At 42.3% G+C, this 15,513-nt stretch overlaps 1 protein-coding gene across 1 annotated transcript in view; it reads right to left on the minus strand.

Annotated features, from left to right (window-relative positions):
- Positions 1-15,513, minus strand: part of LOC111854336 (ASXL transcriptional regulator 3) — a 79,074-nt gene that overhangs the window by 22,252 nt on the left and 41,309 nt on the right. Inside the window, 1 exon segment of the mRNA XM_072710919.1 lies at positions 11,234-11,351. Within this exon segment, the coding sequence (XP_072567020.1) occupies positions 11,234-11,351 (118 nt within the window).

Consider the following 15,513-nt stretch of genomic DNA (forward strand, 5'->3'; position numbering starts at 1 on the left):
ATTATTAAACTAGGTTAACAGTGTTATAAAATGAACCGAAAAAGACAGTTAAATCGTTAATCGCAATTATTTGTATGACAATCGTCAATTAAAATTTCATGATCGTGACCGCCCAGATCACAGATTTTTATATAACTGAGGTATTCCTTGTGGGGACTGAAAAAGATGTCCCCACAAGGTAAAGGTTTCTATCACTTTATGTAGAAATCTGGTCCCCACAATGTAATAATTACAAAAACACGCATGTACTCATGTTTATGACATAAAACAGAACTGGCTATCCTGGGATAATACTGGATATACATTTGAGGTAATATTTGGCAAACGAATGAATGCCCATAATCTTATGCTGCTGAAATCATGTTCTTGCCCATAACCCTATAAAAATAAAATGTATTGTAGTGCAAAAAAGGCAGGTAGGAAAATTAAAAATAGGCATTTTTCAACAAAATGGTGTAACATTTATCTGTGCTCTTTAAGATCGACGAAGCACTTTATCATGCAGAAATCTATTAACCTTTGTGTGAAAAGAATATCAGACAGGCAGAACCATGTGACACAGGTGTTGGACAAAGTGGAGTTGGGATCACAATAACACAGGGACCAACTCAACAAGAAAGGTCCATAATTGATACTTTATTGATCCCTGAAATTGTCTTTACGCCTCCCTCAACTTGCTCTTCGTAGAGTAAGCTGTCTGTGAAGGGCAGCCACCTGTTGGGGCACCCAGGGAGCTGGGGGTTAAGGGCCTTGTTGGGGCACCCAGGGAGCTGGGGATTAAGGGCCTTGTTGGGGCGCCCAGGGAGCTGGGGTTTAAGGGCCTTGTTGGGGCGCCCAGGGAGCTGGGGGTTAGGGGCCTTGTTGGGGCGCCCAGGGAGCTGGGGGTTAAGGGCCTTGTTGGGGCGCCCAGGGAGCTGGGGGTTAAGGGCCTTGTTGGGGCGCCCAGGGAGCTGGGGGTTAAGGGCCTTGTTGGGGCGCCCAGGGAGCTGGGGGTTAAGGGCCTTGTTGGGGCGCCCAGGGAGCTGGGGGTTAAGGGCCTTGTTGGGGCGCCCAGGGAGCTGGGGGTTAAGGGCCTTGTTGGGGCGCCCAGGGAGCTGGGGGTTAAGGGCCTTGTTGGGGCGCCCAGGGAGCTGGGGGTTAAGGGCCTTGTTGGGGCGCCCAGGGAGCTGGGGGTTAAGGGCCTTGTTGGGGCGCCCAGGGAGCTGGGGGTTAAGGGCCTTGTTGGGGCACCCAGGGAGCTGGGGATTAACTCTATGGAGGGCACCAGGGGCCCCTTGCATGGGGGGGCATTTCTTCCCTCTTTGGAATAATTACCTTATAACTTCAGATATAAAAGTCACAGACACATGCCTGATACCTAAAATCAAAGTTGACCCCTTTACAATTGATTGTAGGAAGTTCAATAACGAAATGAATAACCTGTGTATAATTTATGGACATGCGAATATAACAAAAACAGCTGGAAAAATACAAAAACCTGTCTTTGTGTCTTGGATTTTTGTAAATATTTCAAAAACTACATGATGGAATAGGTCCAATTTTAAAAATCTGGTTCCCAAACTTGTTTTCTACATGTGTGCCCAATTTCATATCATTTGATGCAGCCCAACAGGTTTTACGGAGGAAAGAGCAAATGGTGCAACTGGGAGCCTTTCCTATCCAAAACCTAACCTAAACTAATCTGAAACTTATCCAAAATGGCAATAGTGTAACTAGCAGTGTTTTTTGGGGTAGCAACTTTCTTTCTAAATGCATTACCACTTATAGGTCAGAAGTAACAATTTGTCACACATCATCACCACACATTTGTAGGAAAATCTATATTTTATTCACACGACTTGTACCAAACTTATCCAAAACCTATCCAAAACCTATCCAAACTGGCCACAGTGTAACTAGCAGTGTTTTTTGGGGTAGCGTCTTTCTTTCTAAATGCATTACCACTTATGGGTCATAAGTAACATTTTGTCACACAAAATCACCACACATTTGTAGGAAAATCTATATTTTATTCACACGACTTGTGCCAAACCTATCCAAAACCTATCCAAAATGGCCGCAGTGTAACTAGCAGTGTTTTGGGATAGCGTCTTTCTTTCTAAATGCATTACCACTTATGGGTCATAAGAAACATTTTGTTTCTAACCCTAACCCTGCATAACTGTGCCCAAACAAAGCCCGACAAGTGCCCCGCATAACTGTGCCCAAACAAAGCCCGACAAGTGCCCCGCATAACTTTGCCCAAACAAAGCCCGACAAGTGCCCCGCATAACTTTGCCCAAACGAAGCTGACAAGTGCCCCGCATAACTTTGCCCAAAAAAAGCCGACAAGTACCGTACATAATGTTGCCCAAACAAAGCCGACAAGTACTGTACATAACTTTGCTCAAACAAGGCCGACAAGTGCCCCGCATAACTTTGCCCAAACAAAGCCCCGCGTAACTTTGCCCAAGTGAAAGCCAAAAGCGCTGCATTACTTTGCACACTTCAAAGCTTGACAAAGGCGATGCGGAACTTTTCCCAATGTACCACAATACAAGTGTTACCAAAGCAAATGTTAATTGTAATTTACTGAATCACGGAATTATAAAAATCTATAGAATAAAAGAGTAAACTGTAAATAAATGTACTTATGTCGAGCGTTGCATCCTCTCCGCGCAAAAAAGCGTCCTCCTCCATCGAATCAATGGATAAAAGCGACACTTTCTTCCCCCGAACCACTCTTCAAAATCATCTTCTGTGCTTTCTCAACAGTGAAAGTCATCCGAGCCATTTTTCTTCAGTCAAAAAAGTTGTTGTCCGAAAATAACTGGGTAAACTCACGGAGACTACGTGCGCAATGCGTAATCGAGACACTCCCACAAATACTGCACCTGCAGATAATAAGTTGCGCATTCATGTCCCCAGCGCGAAAAACAATGCCCAATCAGCACATCCCATACCATTTTGCAAACCTTAGACACACCTCTATTGGATGAAGCAAATGACACTGTAATTTGATGTTCATGTAAAAAGTTTATTATGGTGAAACATAACCATGGGCAAAGGTTCAGTGCGTAAAAAATAATGTGCTAGCAGGGAAGCAGAGCATATATCTGAAAAAATACTTGACAATGAAGGATTACAGTGATTGATTTATGTACATAAGAGATCAAGCTTTCAAACGAGGGTAACTTTGTCATTTTATTCATTGGTTTTCTTCTAAAACTCCGAAGATAATAAACATTGCACGAATGTACAGAATGCCGACTGACATTTTTCCGCGATGAGTGAGCAAGCTATTTCAGAGCATTACAGTCATATTTGTGGAAAAATGCGTGTTTTGTCTTAATACTGTGACGGTTTATGAATTATTGGCCGTGAAAGAAATAGTTTGAAGTGCTTAGTTTTCATTTTATTAACACTTATATTTTACTTCCTGACACTCGACCCGTTTAAAGATGGCTACCATGGTCATTTTATTTTTACTTGTTACAAAAAAACCATGGCACAAAAATTGCGCAACTTTCTACAGATATTATCTGAAAGGTTTTTTGTAGTGTAACAAGCCGTTTTTGGTTGATTTGATACATTTGTTTCTTTTATTGAACGTCTTTTTTTTTTGTTATTGAAAATTTGGACGTATGCGTCCGAACCACTAGGCGGCGACAATGAAAGAGTTAAGGGCCTTGTTGGGGCGCCCAGGGAGCTGGGGTTTAAGGGCCTTGTTGGGGCGCCCAGGGAGCTGGGGGTTAAGGGCCTTGTTGGGGCACCCAGGGAGCTGGGGATTAAGGGCCTTGTTGGGGCGCCCAGGGAGCTGGGGTTTAAGGGCCTTGTTGGGGCGCCCAGGGAGCTGGGGGTTAGGGGCCTTGTTGGGGCGCCCAGGGAGCTGGGGGTTAAGGGCCTTGTTGGGGCGCCCAGGGAGCTGGGGGTTAAGGGCCTTGCTCAAGGACCCACAGACGTGCTGAGGCTGGGTTTGAACTGGTGACCCTCTGATTGCAGGCACACAGTACAAAAATAAGAAAAATCAGACCGGGTCACTTGGGAAAAACTAAATCAAACAGCACCGGCACCTGGCATAATGCGTTTTACTGTGAGAACAAGACAAGCCAAACTTATAAGCCACACAAAACATCGTCACTTAACGTCAGCTCCCAAGACACATGTATGTGTGTCATAGCTTGGATTTTCTTTGTCCATGTTCAAACACCAGTATTCAGCAGCGGTGTTTACCGTTATACACAAACATTTGCATGGGGCCCCCGAGATGTGGCCCCAAACTGTCAGTAAACCGGTGGGGGGGGGGGGGGGGGGGCTGGAAGTAACTTTTTGAGTGGGGCCCCAGATAGAACATACCCACCCCGCCAATATTATAACTGCAATGGCATCTGGGTATTTCGGTACGAATGCTGAGACTTCTAAAAATAAACACAGGCTATTATGAGCAGCAGAGATTAGGGGACAAAATGCTGTCATTCAGTACTCAAACAGATACATGCAATTAAACACTCTCCAATGCCATATAAAAATAAGATATAAAATATCTGGGAAATTTTTCCAGTATGTCTCTATGGTCAAATATATATATACTGTATATATGTAAAAAAATAAAAATAAATAAATTGCATAGTTCTGAGGTGGTTGAGAAATATGTATATTGTAAATTTTTTATGGTTATTTAAAATTTTATAGCTGCTCTAGGCATACTCCAGTTTCAGCATTTAATATATTTATCAGAAGCCTGAGTTTTCTTTTTTTTTGGAGGGAGGGGGGTTATGGTATACTGGAAATTTTACAACAGCCCCAGGGTTTTTTGTAATGCTTGTTATACAAGATCTCCGAGTTGGTTTAAGATGCGTGTGGAATGCTGCTCATTTTTACATGGGTAATTATATACCCCGATAGCATTCACATGATACCGTTTGCAAAGTAAATTAGTGGTAGAGTAAAAGGATCAGCCTTGTGGTTTTTGTTGTGTACGACTGAAATGCATTGAAATATAGATGCAACTCAAAGTATACCATGTTAACTTTTATTTCCGAATATTTCTCTACATGAACAAATAACATTTTTGGGGTTCGGCCTACATGTTTTCGGTCAACAGAATTATTAGGACTAAAAGTTATTGCTTGGCTTCAAATCAACGACCTCTTCTAAAGTCCATTGAGGATGTGCTGCCAGTTCTTAACAGCCACATAGAATGTGGTTTTTCACTTTAAGCAAAATTCATCCTGCGATTCCAAACAGGAGGCTACATGAGCCAGCTTCTTTCTGAGGGATTCTGCTCAGTTTTGGTTTGGACAAGAGTGAGGAAGCTATGGACATATATTTCAGAATTAATCCTGCTGCAGCCATCATACGGACAACTTCGAGTAACAACAAAAGACCAGTCAGCATGTGCTAGTAGACAGATATTTCTACAAGGGTGCAGTGAGTGGCTCTGTGGGCTAAATGTCTCTCTGCCCGAGATCAGAAGTTCACTGGTTCTAGCCCCGGCTTCAGCAGGACGGTCACACGTTCATGAGCCTTTGACCCCCAGCTCCAGGGGTTCTGCATGTTAGCTGACCCTGGGTTTGGTGAAGAGAAGCACCCCAATGTACTTGTGCAAACGGCAAATAAAGCATGTTTGTTGTTAAAAGCGAGGCTTGCTACAATGTGGTGCACACATTATTATCCTACACTCAGTGTCATACTTTACACATCATCAGCTGTTATACTTAAAATCACGTCGCACTCTCAAGGAGAACGCCGTGCTTAACAGTGAACTGGTTTAATTAATAACATGTCACACCCCCATCATCCTTCACAGATTGAGGTGTCTTTCCTTTTACTGTTTATTGTTTCGTTTGCTGTTGTTCACTTTAGCGAATTCTAATCCGGGCTTTCAGCTTGCATTGTGCAGAGCGGCGTTAGCAAAACTGGCTTTCATCAGTATCTATCTATGCTGGAAAAGCAGGTGATGTTAGGGTTAAGAGAAAAGAAAATTGAGGGCACAAATAATGAAGTAGTACACTGTTACTTAATGTATGAACTAACCAGAAACTAAGCATTAGTTATGTACTAATCCCATGTTTGTTCATCATTAATCAATCATGATGGTTCATGTATTTCATGCAGTAACTATATTTGTTCATGATTAGTAGTAACTTCAGTAGTAACTGAGTTAGGATATTGATTTAAAAACCTGCTGTACAGAAGATCATTTTAGACCCCCCTCATCTGGTGCTCATGTCTCCGCTACAGACAAACCCTTCACTATTGTCTCTGCAACTCTGCCCAACCCAGACCTTCCCACTCTCAATCCACCACTGAGACCCTCAGTCATGCCTCCATCTACAGTCACCTTGATCACTGCTGCTCCATCCTTACAAGCATTTACTCCAGGTCGCTTCACAAGCTCCAGATGATCCAGAACTCTCCTACTCCCCCAAGCTTGGACCCAACATCCCCTACTCTACACTGGCCCCTCCTAAAATGTCGCATTGATTTCAAGATTCTTCTCTTCACTGATACAGTTTGCAACAGTCTCACTGCCACAGTTTAATCTCTTACTCTATCAACTCCCCTGTACACTCTGGTCTTCTTCTATTGCTCACCTCACTAGTCCTCAGTCTAAACCTCCTAACCTTTGTGCCTGAGACTTCTCTAGGGCAGCACGACACCTGAGGAATTACCTTTCACTGCAAGCCCGGAATCCCACTACATTCCCCATACATAAATATCTGGACTACTCACAAAACTGCTCTATAAATCGTAACTTTGGACACCCCCTGCTGGCCGCTGGAGGATGCCCCCCCCCATAGTTTCTTCATACTAGGGGGGTTTATCCTTGGCACTGAGGCACACGACAGTTATTATCAAACAGGTGCAGACTGAACTGAAGTATTGCCTCACGGACAGACATCTTATGGTGGACCGGAGCTCTTAGGGTCACGAAGTCCCCCCCGGGACCCACAGAGGCGGTCACTGCAGTACCAAGGACAGTGACCAAGTGTCAGAACTTCACAATCACTGTATTAGATATCCGGTAAGCACACGGCCACAAAGCCAACTACACAAAACTGGAGACGGCTAATTGTTCCCGGCTGACGGAATCAATCGAATTACAGTTTCAATGCCTACCTTCACTTCCTTCTTTGATAACTCATCGCCCTTGTCCTTTTTTCCTTCTCTTACTCGCTTCTTTAACCAGAATGACACCTCACTCCCTCTCACCTCTCCCTCTTCACTTTCCTAGATCTAAGGGCATCCGGCAAGGAGAAAGGACTGGAGCAAACATCCCGGGCAGAACCTCATCCTTGGTCACCCACCCTGACACGGTGTCTAGCTGTGCTCCGAGCGCCACGTCTATCATTTCTCATCTAGTATTTGTGTTTTAAGTTCCTGAAAAGAATCATACACATAAATGCATCGAGATAACACAGGTGAAATCGCTATGGTAATCCCAAAGGCGTTAACCACAAATGACCCCACAAAGAACTAGCCTCAGGAGACGACAGGCAGTCAATGTACAGAAAGTGACATTTTCAGATTGCTTTTTAAAATTCTTCTACACACAGCTCCGCTGCTACTTTAAATGCACATTTATTACAGAACGTTCCAATAAAAGATCAAGTATCATTTGTAGTATGTATATGGGTCACGGCATCTCTCTGTGGGAGTCACTCACAGCCCTTTTGTTTCACAGCTAAGAAACTGCTGCTCATTCAATTCTAACCACTGTTCATGCACTGTTCTATTTCGCAAAAACAGGCACGAGTCCGTACATCTTTCATAACAAAGCAGTGTTCTGGTATCTGCTCCTTTTTATTGCCCTTTGAAAATGCAAATGAGGTTCAAGTATTTTCTTTCCTGTGGAAATGAATGAAATCAGGTATTTATAAAGCCAATTTTCTGCTTCTGGCATTTACATAAAATACCACATAGAATTCTGATAACTTCAAATGCCTCAACGGTCATCTGCCTTTATTATTCATAGACGTGCGACTTCTTACAACAGAATTACAGACTGTTATGGTAGAGTAAGCCAGGGAAGATAACATGCAATCACAGTTTAGTTCTTTATACTCAGCCACCGAGTCACAATATTGACTAAATTATTTTTAAAGTATACTTTGGTTTCCTAGGATAATTCAGTTTTAAATGATTAACCATGTTAGCAAAAGACGACAAATTTTAAACTTTTATTGTTCACTAATATAAATTAGAAATCATGTTACTTGCTCACATAATATCAATGCTCACAATACTTACTGCCAGCATTAGGGCCTTTGATAAGTTATCTGTTTTAACCTACGCACATTTGAAATCATAAACGTATTAAGTCAAATTTGTAACATTTATCAAGATTATAAAATACATTGGCTCCGGCTTCCCCGCGACCCAGATGGATAAAGCGGTATAGATAATGGGTGGATGGATGGATAAAGTACAATACAGCACATTCAAATATTTCTTTAGTATTTTCTCCTATCATCTCATTAGAATTCTTACACCCCAAAATTTAAACGGATACACACACACACACACACACACACAGACACAGAAACACACACATACACACACACACACACACACACACACACACACACAGACACAGACACACACAAATACACACACACACACATACACACACACACACAGACACACACAGACACACACACACACACACAGAGACACAGAAACACACACATACACACACACACACACACACACAGACACACACACCTCTTCACACTGTACAGAGCATTGCAGCAGCCAATAATGTAATAATTGCCAATAACATAATAATTTTTCAAATTTTAGTGTAATAAAAGTAATTACTTCCCAACAATGTAGTAAAAGTAATTACTTACCAATGTAATAAAATTTCAGAACCAAGTTTGTGCATAATGTAATAAGTTATTACATTATTCACTAGTGTAGCAGCCAACAATATAATAAGTACCATTAATGTATTAAAAACATGATGACGTTATTGGCAGGTATTACATTTTTGGCAGGTATTACATTTTTGGCAGGTATTACATTTTTGGCAGGTGTTACATTATTGGCTGCTACAACCATATAGCCATAAGGGTACAAGCTCCAGAATCTATAAACCGATTCTGACCTGTGGTCTCACTGTTACTGTATATACTGTTCAATAATAGATATAAGCATTTATTGCTGCAATCCATCCTTTCTTGGGAATTTCTTCTGAAGTTCTGGCTGTGAATTCAGAATCGATCGAAGTACGCCACTCTGCGTACATGAAATCTCTATATGTCAAATGCCACTGCGATGGCTTATGAGAGGGCCTCCAAAACATCCGAAAATCTGACGTCAGCCCTGAACATGAACACATCGAGTTCCCGCAGCATCAATCTAGCATTTGAAACATTTTCATTGTGCAAAAACTATGAAAAAAATCCAACTAATGGAGCTGAGCCTAAGACTTGCATTTTATTTTTGTTCCTAATGATTGGCCAATATTGCTAACAAAGCAAACATTCATCGTTAACCGTTATGGCCTACTAAAATTACAATGTTGCAACCTGTGGACTTTAGTTATGAACATATGCAGAAATATTCATTATTCTGATTTACTTATATTGCCACCGCAATGTTAAAAATAAATAAATAAGAAGTAGTAATGAGATGAACCAGCTTCACAAAGCTAGCATACTCAACCAGGCTTGTTCTACAGATATGTAAAATGTTCAACCTGAGTCTATATCTCAGTTACCAGGGCACTGGGGAATTAACTGTACTATACAGTGTATCATTATGTGTTAGAAGGCTTGGACCTCTGCAGAACAGCAACTGATCACCAAGTACTCTAGTAGTAGGGCAGTAGTAGGCTGCCCTCGCATGGGCCTGCAACACCAGCCCATGGCACTTATCAAGCAGCAATTAATGGACAGCAACCTGGAGCTGAATACAGCCAGAAAGTGCTGGATGGAGGAACGAGGCCGTCGATGTCAGAGAAAAAGGAAATCGAGCAGGAAACAGGAGCAAAATCCAAAGACACGGAGACACGGATTGAGGGAGGCAAAATCACGGATCGGGAAGAGGGGAGATGAGGACTGAAAACAAAAGACAGACACAGATTTGAAAATACAGAAATACTCTGGAAATAAGGCCCCATATTAAACAGCTGAAAGCAGAGTGTTTTGGGGGAGGCTGGCATCTTGACTTCCCTGCGGCTTCCTCCCCCCACAATGGCATGGAGCAGAAGTGGATCGAGTTGGACTCCTATGATCTGACAGACCCGTACATGAAACTTATCCACTCTTGGGATTACACTATCCCATTGGACGTGATTTCTTTAGTCTGTCATGTCAGTAACAAATGTTCTTTTTGTCCTTCCTGGGCACCATGCTCAACAATTTTGTGGTGTGGGCTTGGCATCATTAGGGAACACCAGGAAGTGTAGCACTCCATTGACACTGCATGCATCTTTTTCTACAATCTTTTGCAGAATATGCTTAATTGTTCTATTAAATCATTCCACCAGCTTGTCAGTTTGTGGGGGACATATGAAAAGACATGTCTGTGTTAGTGAGTCCAGCAGAAGCTTCATTGTCCATGACATTAAAGCCAAAAAACACTCCTCTGGAGATACGAGATAAAACAGGAATCAAACTTATTAGCAAAGAGGACAGGTCTGCGGGGGTGTTGTGCTTGGAAACAGAGGTGTGCTTTGGAAGTAATTTATATTTTCAAAGTTTCAAGAAAACAACTGTAAAACAGGAAAAGGCCTGAAGTAGAAGCTCACTGTTCTTTTTGTCTGGGTCACTTTTAAATGTATCTTTTTATAAGGTGTTAATTATTTCCATGACAACTGTACAATCACACCAAAGCTTCATCTGTTTGATGACATATTGCATTAAGTAATATTTGGGCATACTTCTGTGAGTAAATGTGGAACAGGTATTTCATAATATATTACAATAAAAGTTTTAAATATAAAATTGCAAACAAAATTCAGATGTATATCCCCACATTGCAGATGACATCCATCCATTGATCTAACTTCCAGCTGCGTATTTCTGTGGGTGTAGGTTCTTTTCCAAACAGTAAGCATGTGAGCGTGTGCATACATGTACCCTGTAATGGACTCGCATGGCATCAATAGTGCATCCAGGTTGGCCTCCAGGCCCCATGACCCTGACCAGAAAAAGCATCGGGAAGATGGATGCATGGACTAACTGGGACATCAAATGCTGCCTGTTGCTCTCTGGAAGGCAGGAGGCATGTGAGAGTCACATACCTGCTGGGGAATCGGGCTGGTCATCAGAGACTTTGAGGGGCGTTAAGACGACGCGAGGAACAGCTTTGTTCACCATCATGGACATGCCATTCCTGCGCTTGTGGTGCTGTCGCAAAGCCTGTGGGGGCAAACATTACATCAGAGAATGTGCTGACTGAAGACGCGCATGACATACAGTAGGAACAGAGCCCTACTCAAGGCACACAAACAATACTTCAATGCATTTCTACTCAGGGCCCACACACACTGCTGCAATGATATTATACTCAGGGCCCACACACACTGCTGCAATGCTATTATACTCAGGGCCCACACACAATGCTGCAATGCTATTATACTCTCGACCCACTCAAAATAATGCAATGCTTTTATACTCAGGGCCCACACACACTGCTGCAATGCTATTATACTCTCGACCCACTCAAAATAATGCAATGCTTTTATACTCAGGGTCCACACACACTGCTGCAATGCTATTATACTCAGGGCCCACACACACTGCTGCAATGCTATTATACTCAGGGCCCACACACAATGCTGCAATGCTATTATACTCTCGACCCACTCAAAATAATGCAATGCTTTTATACTCAGGGCCCACACACACTGCTGCAATGCTATTATACTCTCGACCCACTCAAAATAATGCAATGCTTTTATACTCAGGGTCCACACACACTGCTGCAATGCTATTATACTCAGGGCCCACACATACTGCTGCAATGCTATTATACTCAGGGTCCACACACACTGCTGCAATGCTATTATACTCAGGGCCCACACACACTGCTGCAATGCTATTATACTCAGGGTGCACACACACTGCTGCAATGCTATTATACTCAGGGTCCACACACACTGCTGCAATGCTATTATACTCAGGGTCCACACACACTGCTGCAATGCTATTATACTCTCGACCCACTCAAAATAATGCAATGCTTTTATACTCAGGGCCCACACACACTGCTGCAATGCTATTATACTCATGGTCCACACACACTGCTGCAATGCTATTATACTCAGGGTCCACACACACTGCTGCAATGCTATTATACTCTTGACCCACTCAAAATAATGCAATGCTTTTATACTCAGGGCCCACACACACTGCTGCAATGCTATTATACTCAGGGTCCACACACACTGCTGCAATGCTTTTATACTCAGGGCCCACACACAATGCTGCAATGCTATTATACTCAGGGTCCACACACACTGCTGCAATGCTATTATACTCTCGACCCACTTAAAATAATGCAATGCTTTTATACTCAGGGCCCACACACACTGCTGCAATGCTATTATACTCAGGGTCCACACACACTGCTGCAATGCTATTATACTCTCGACCCACTCAAAATAATGCAATGCTTTTATACTCAGGGCCCACACACACTGCTGCACTGCTATTATACTCTCGACCCACTCAAAATAATGCAATGCTTTTATACTCAGGATCCACACACACTGCTGCAATGCTATTATACTCTCGACCCACTCAAAATAATGCAATGCTTTTATACTCAGGGCCCACACACACTGCTGCAATGCTATTATACTCTCGACCCACTCAAAATAATGCAATGCTTTTATACTCAGGGTCCACACACACTGCTGCAATGCTATTATACTCATGGTCCACACACACTGCTGCAATGCTATTATACTTAGGGTCCACACACACTGCTGCAATGCTATTATACTCAGGGTCCACACACACTGCTGCAATGCTATTATACTCAGGGTCCACACACAATGCTGCAATGCTATTATACTCTTGACCCACTCAAAATAATGCAATGCTTTTATACTCAGGGCCCACACACACTGCTGCAATGCTATTATACTCAGGGTCCACACACACTGCTGCAATGCTTTTATACTCAGGGCCCACACACACTGCTGCAATGCTATTATACTCAGGGTCCACACACACTGCTGCAATGCTATTATACTCTCGACCCACTCAAAATAATGCAATGCTTTTATACTCAGGGCCCACACACACTGCTGCAATGCTATTATACTCTCGACCCACTCAAAATAATGCAATGCTTTTATACTCAGGGCCCACACACACTGCTGCACTGCTATTATACTCTCGACCCACTCAAAATAATGCAATGCTTTTATACTCAGGATCCACACACAATGCTGCAATTCTTTTATACTCGGGGTCCACACACACTGCTGCAATGCTATTATACTCAGGGTCCACACACACTGCTGCAATGCTTTTATACTCAGGGCCCACACACACTGCTGCAATGCTTTTATACTCAGGGCCCACACACAATGCTGCAATGCTATTATACTCTCGACCCACTCAAAATAATGCAATGCTTTTATACTCAGGGTCCACACACAATGCTGCAATTCTTTTATACTCGGGGTCGACACACAATGCTGCAATGCTTTTATACTCAGGGTCCACTCAAAATACTGCAATTATTGTATACTCGGGGTCGACACACAATGCTGTTATACTCAGGGCCCACTCAAAATAATGCAATTCTTTTATTCTCGGGGCCCACACACACTGCTGCAATGCTGTTATACTCTAGGCCCACTCAAAATAATGCAATTCTTTTACACTTGGGGCCCACACACAATGCTGCAATGCTATTATACTCAGGGTCCACTCAAAATACTGCAATTATTTTATACTCGGGGTCGACACACAATGCTGCAATGCTATTATACTCAGGGTCCACTCAAAATACTGCAATTATTTTATACTCGGGGTCGACACACAATGCTGCAATGCTATTATACTCAGGGTCCACTCAAAATACTGCAATTATTTTATACTCAGGGCCCACACACACTGTTGCAATACTATTATACTCGGGGCCCACACACAATGCTCCAATGCTGTTATAGTTGGGGTCCACTCAAAATACTGCAATACTATTATACTCGGGGCCCACACACAATGCTCCAATGCTGTTATAATTGGGGTCCACTCAAAATACTGCAATACTATTATACTCGGGGTCCACACACACTGCTCCAATGCTGTTATAGTCTGGGTCCACTCAAAATACTGCAATACTATTATACTCGGGGCCCACACACAATGCTCCAATGCTGTTTTAGTTGGGGTCCACTCAAAATACTGCAATACTATTATACTCGGGGTCCACACACACTGCTCCAATGCTGTTATAGTTGGGGTCCACTCAAAATACTGCAATTCTTTTATACTCGGGGTCCACACACACTGCTGCAATGCTGTTAAATTCTAGGCCCACAAACAAAACTGCAATGTTTCTACACTTGGTTGTGTTCCTCCAAAGAGTTCATAGTTTTTGCACATTTTATAACAACAATGCATTATGTGGTCTTCAGCACATCTAGAAAACACTGTACATAATCCATTTTAATATAATACATTTAATGCACCTTGTTGTAACATAGATCATAAAGTTTTAATGAGAAAACAATATGTTTAATAATGCAGAGATATTAAAACACAACAAAGCAATACATTGAGAAAAAATATATCCATATATCCATATATATATACTGTATATATATATATGTGTGTGTGTGTGTGTGTGTGTGTGTATATATATATATATATAATACATATTTAGGGGTAGTGTAATTAGAACAAGCCTATACAAGTGATTTAAAGAAATTTTAAAAGAGGAAACTAAAGCAGCTATTTGGGTGCTTTGCATATTATGTTATGGGGCAACTGACTTATTTCTGTACTTATCCTGACAGCAATTCTGTACCAGAAAATTGTGTAAATATATATTATTGCTCTTGTGTTTTATTGGTACATTTTTCTGCACTACATCTATCCTTGCCCATCTGGTACCAACCAATAAAATGTATATCGTAGGTAGTTTTAATGATGGTCACGGGAGCAATCTGACAAGACACCATGGCACACGTGTATCGAGCGCTGATGTGTGTGGGACTATGCAGCCAGGGGTTGGGCATGTTGACCCAACACCTCCTGCAGATGCTTGACATCTGTCCAGCTGTCCGCAAGATGACCTCCTTCTATCTCCCCAAGGTCCAGTGGGCTCCTGAGTGCCCACTGTATGTGCATTTGGTGTTGGACAGAGGTTAGCATGGGCACTCTGACTAACCCACACCTACGCAGACCCATGTGCAGCATCTTACTCCTCTGATACTCCTTACTCCTGATAATCATTAACGAGTACCTAATGTTAAGTTACCATCTAATGTATCCAAGACCTGAACATGCACCGTTTTTATGACACTTTGAGCTCATTGGTGTATATACATATATAAATATG

The sequence above is a fragment of the Paramormyrops kingsleyae genome, chromosome 4, assembly GCF_048594095.1.
Source record: "Paramormyrops kingsleyae isolate MSU_618 chromosome 4, PKINGS_0.4, whole genome shotgun sequence".
NCBI classification, from domain to species: Eukaryota; Metazoa; Chordata; class Actinopteri; order Osteoglossiformes; family Mormyridae; genus Paramormyrops; species Paramormyrops kingsleyae.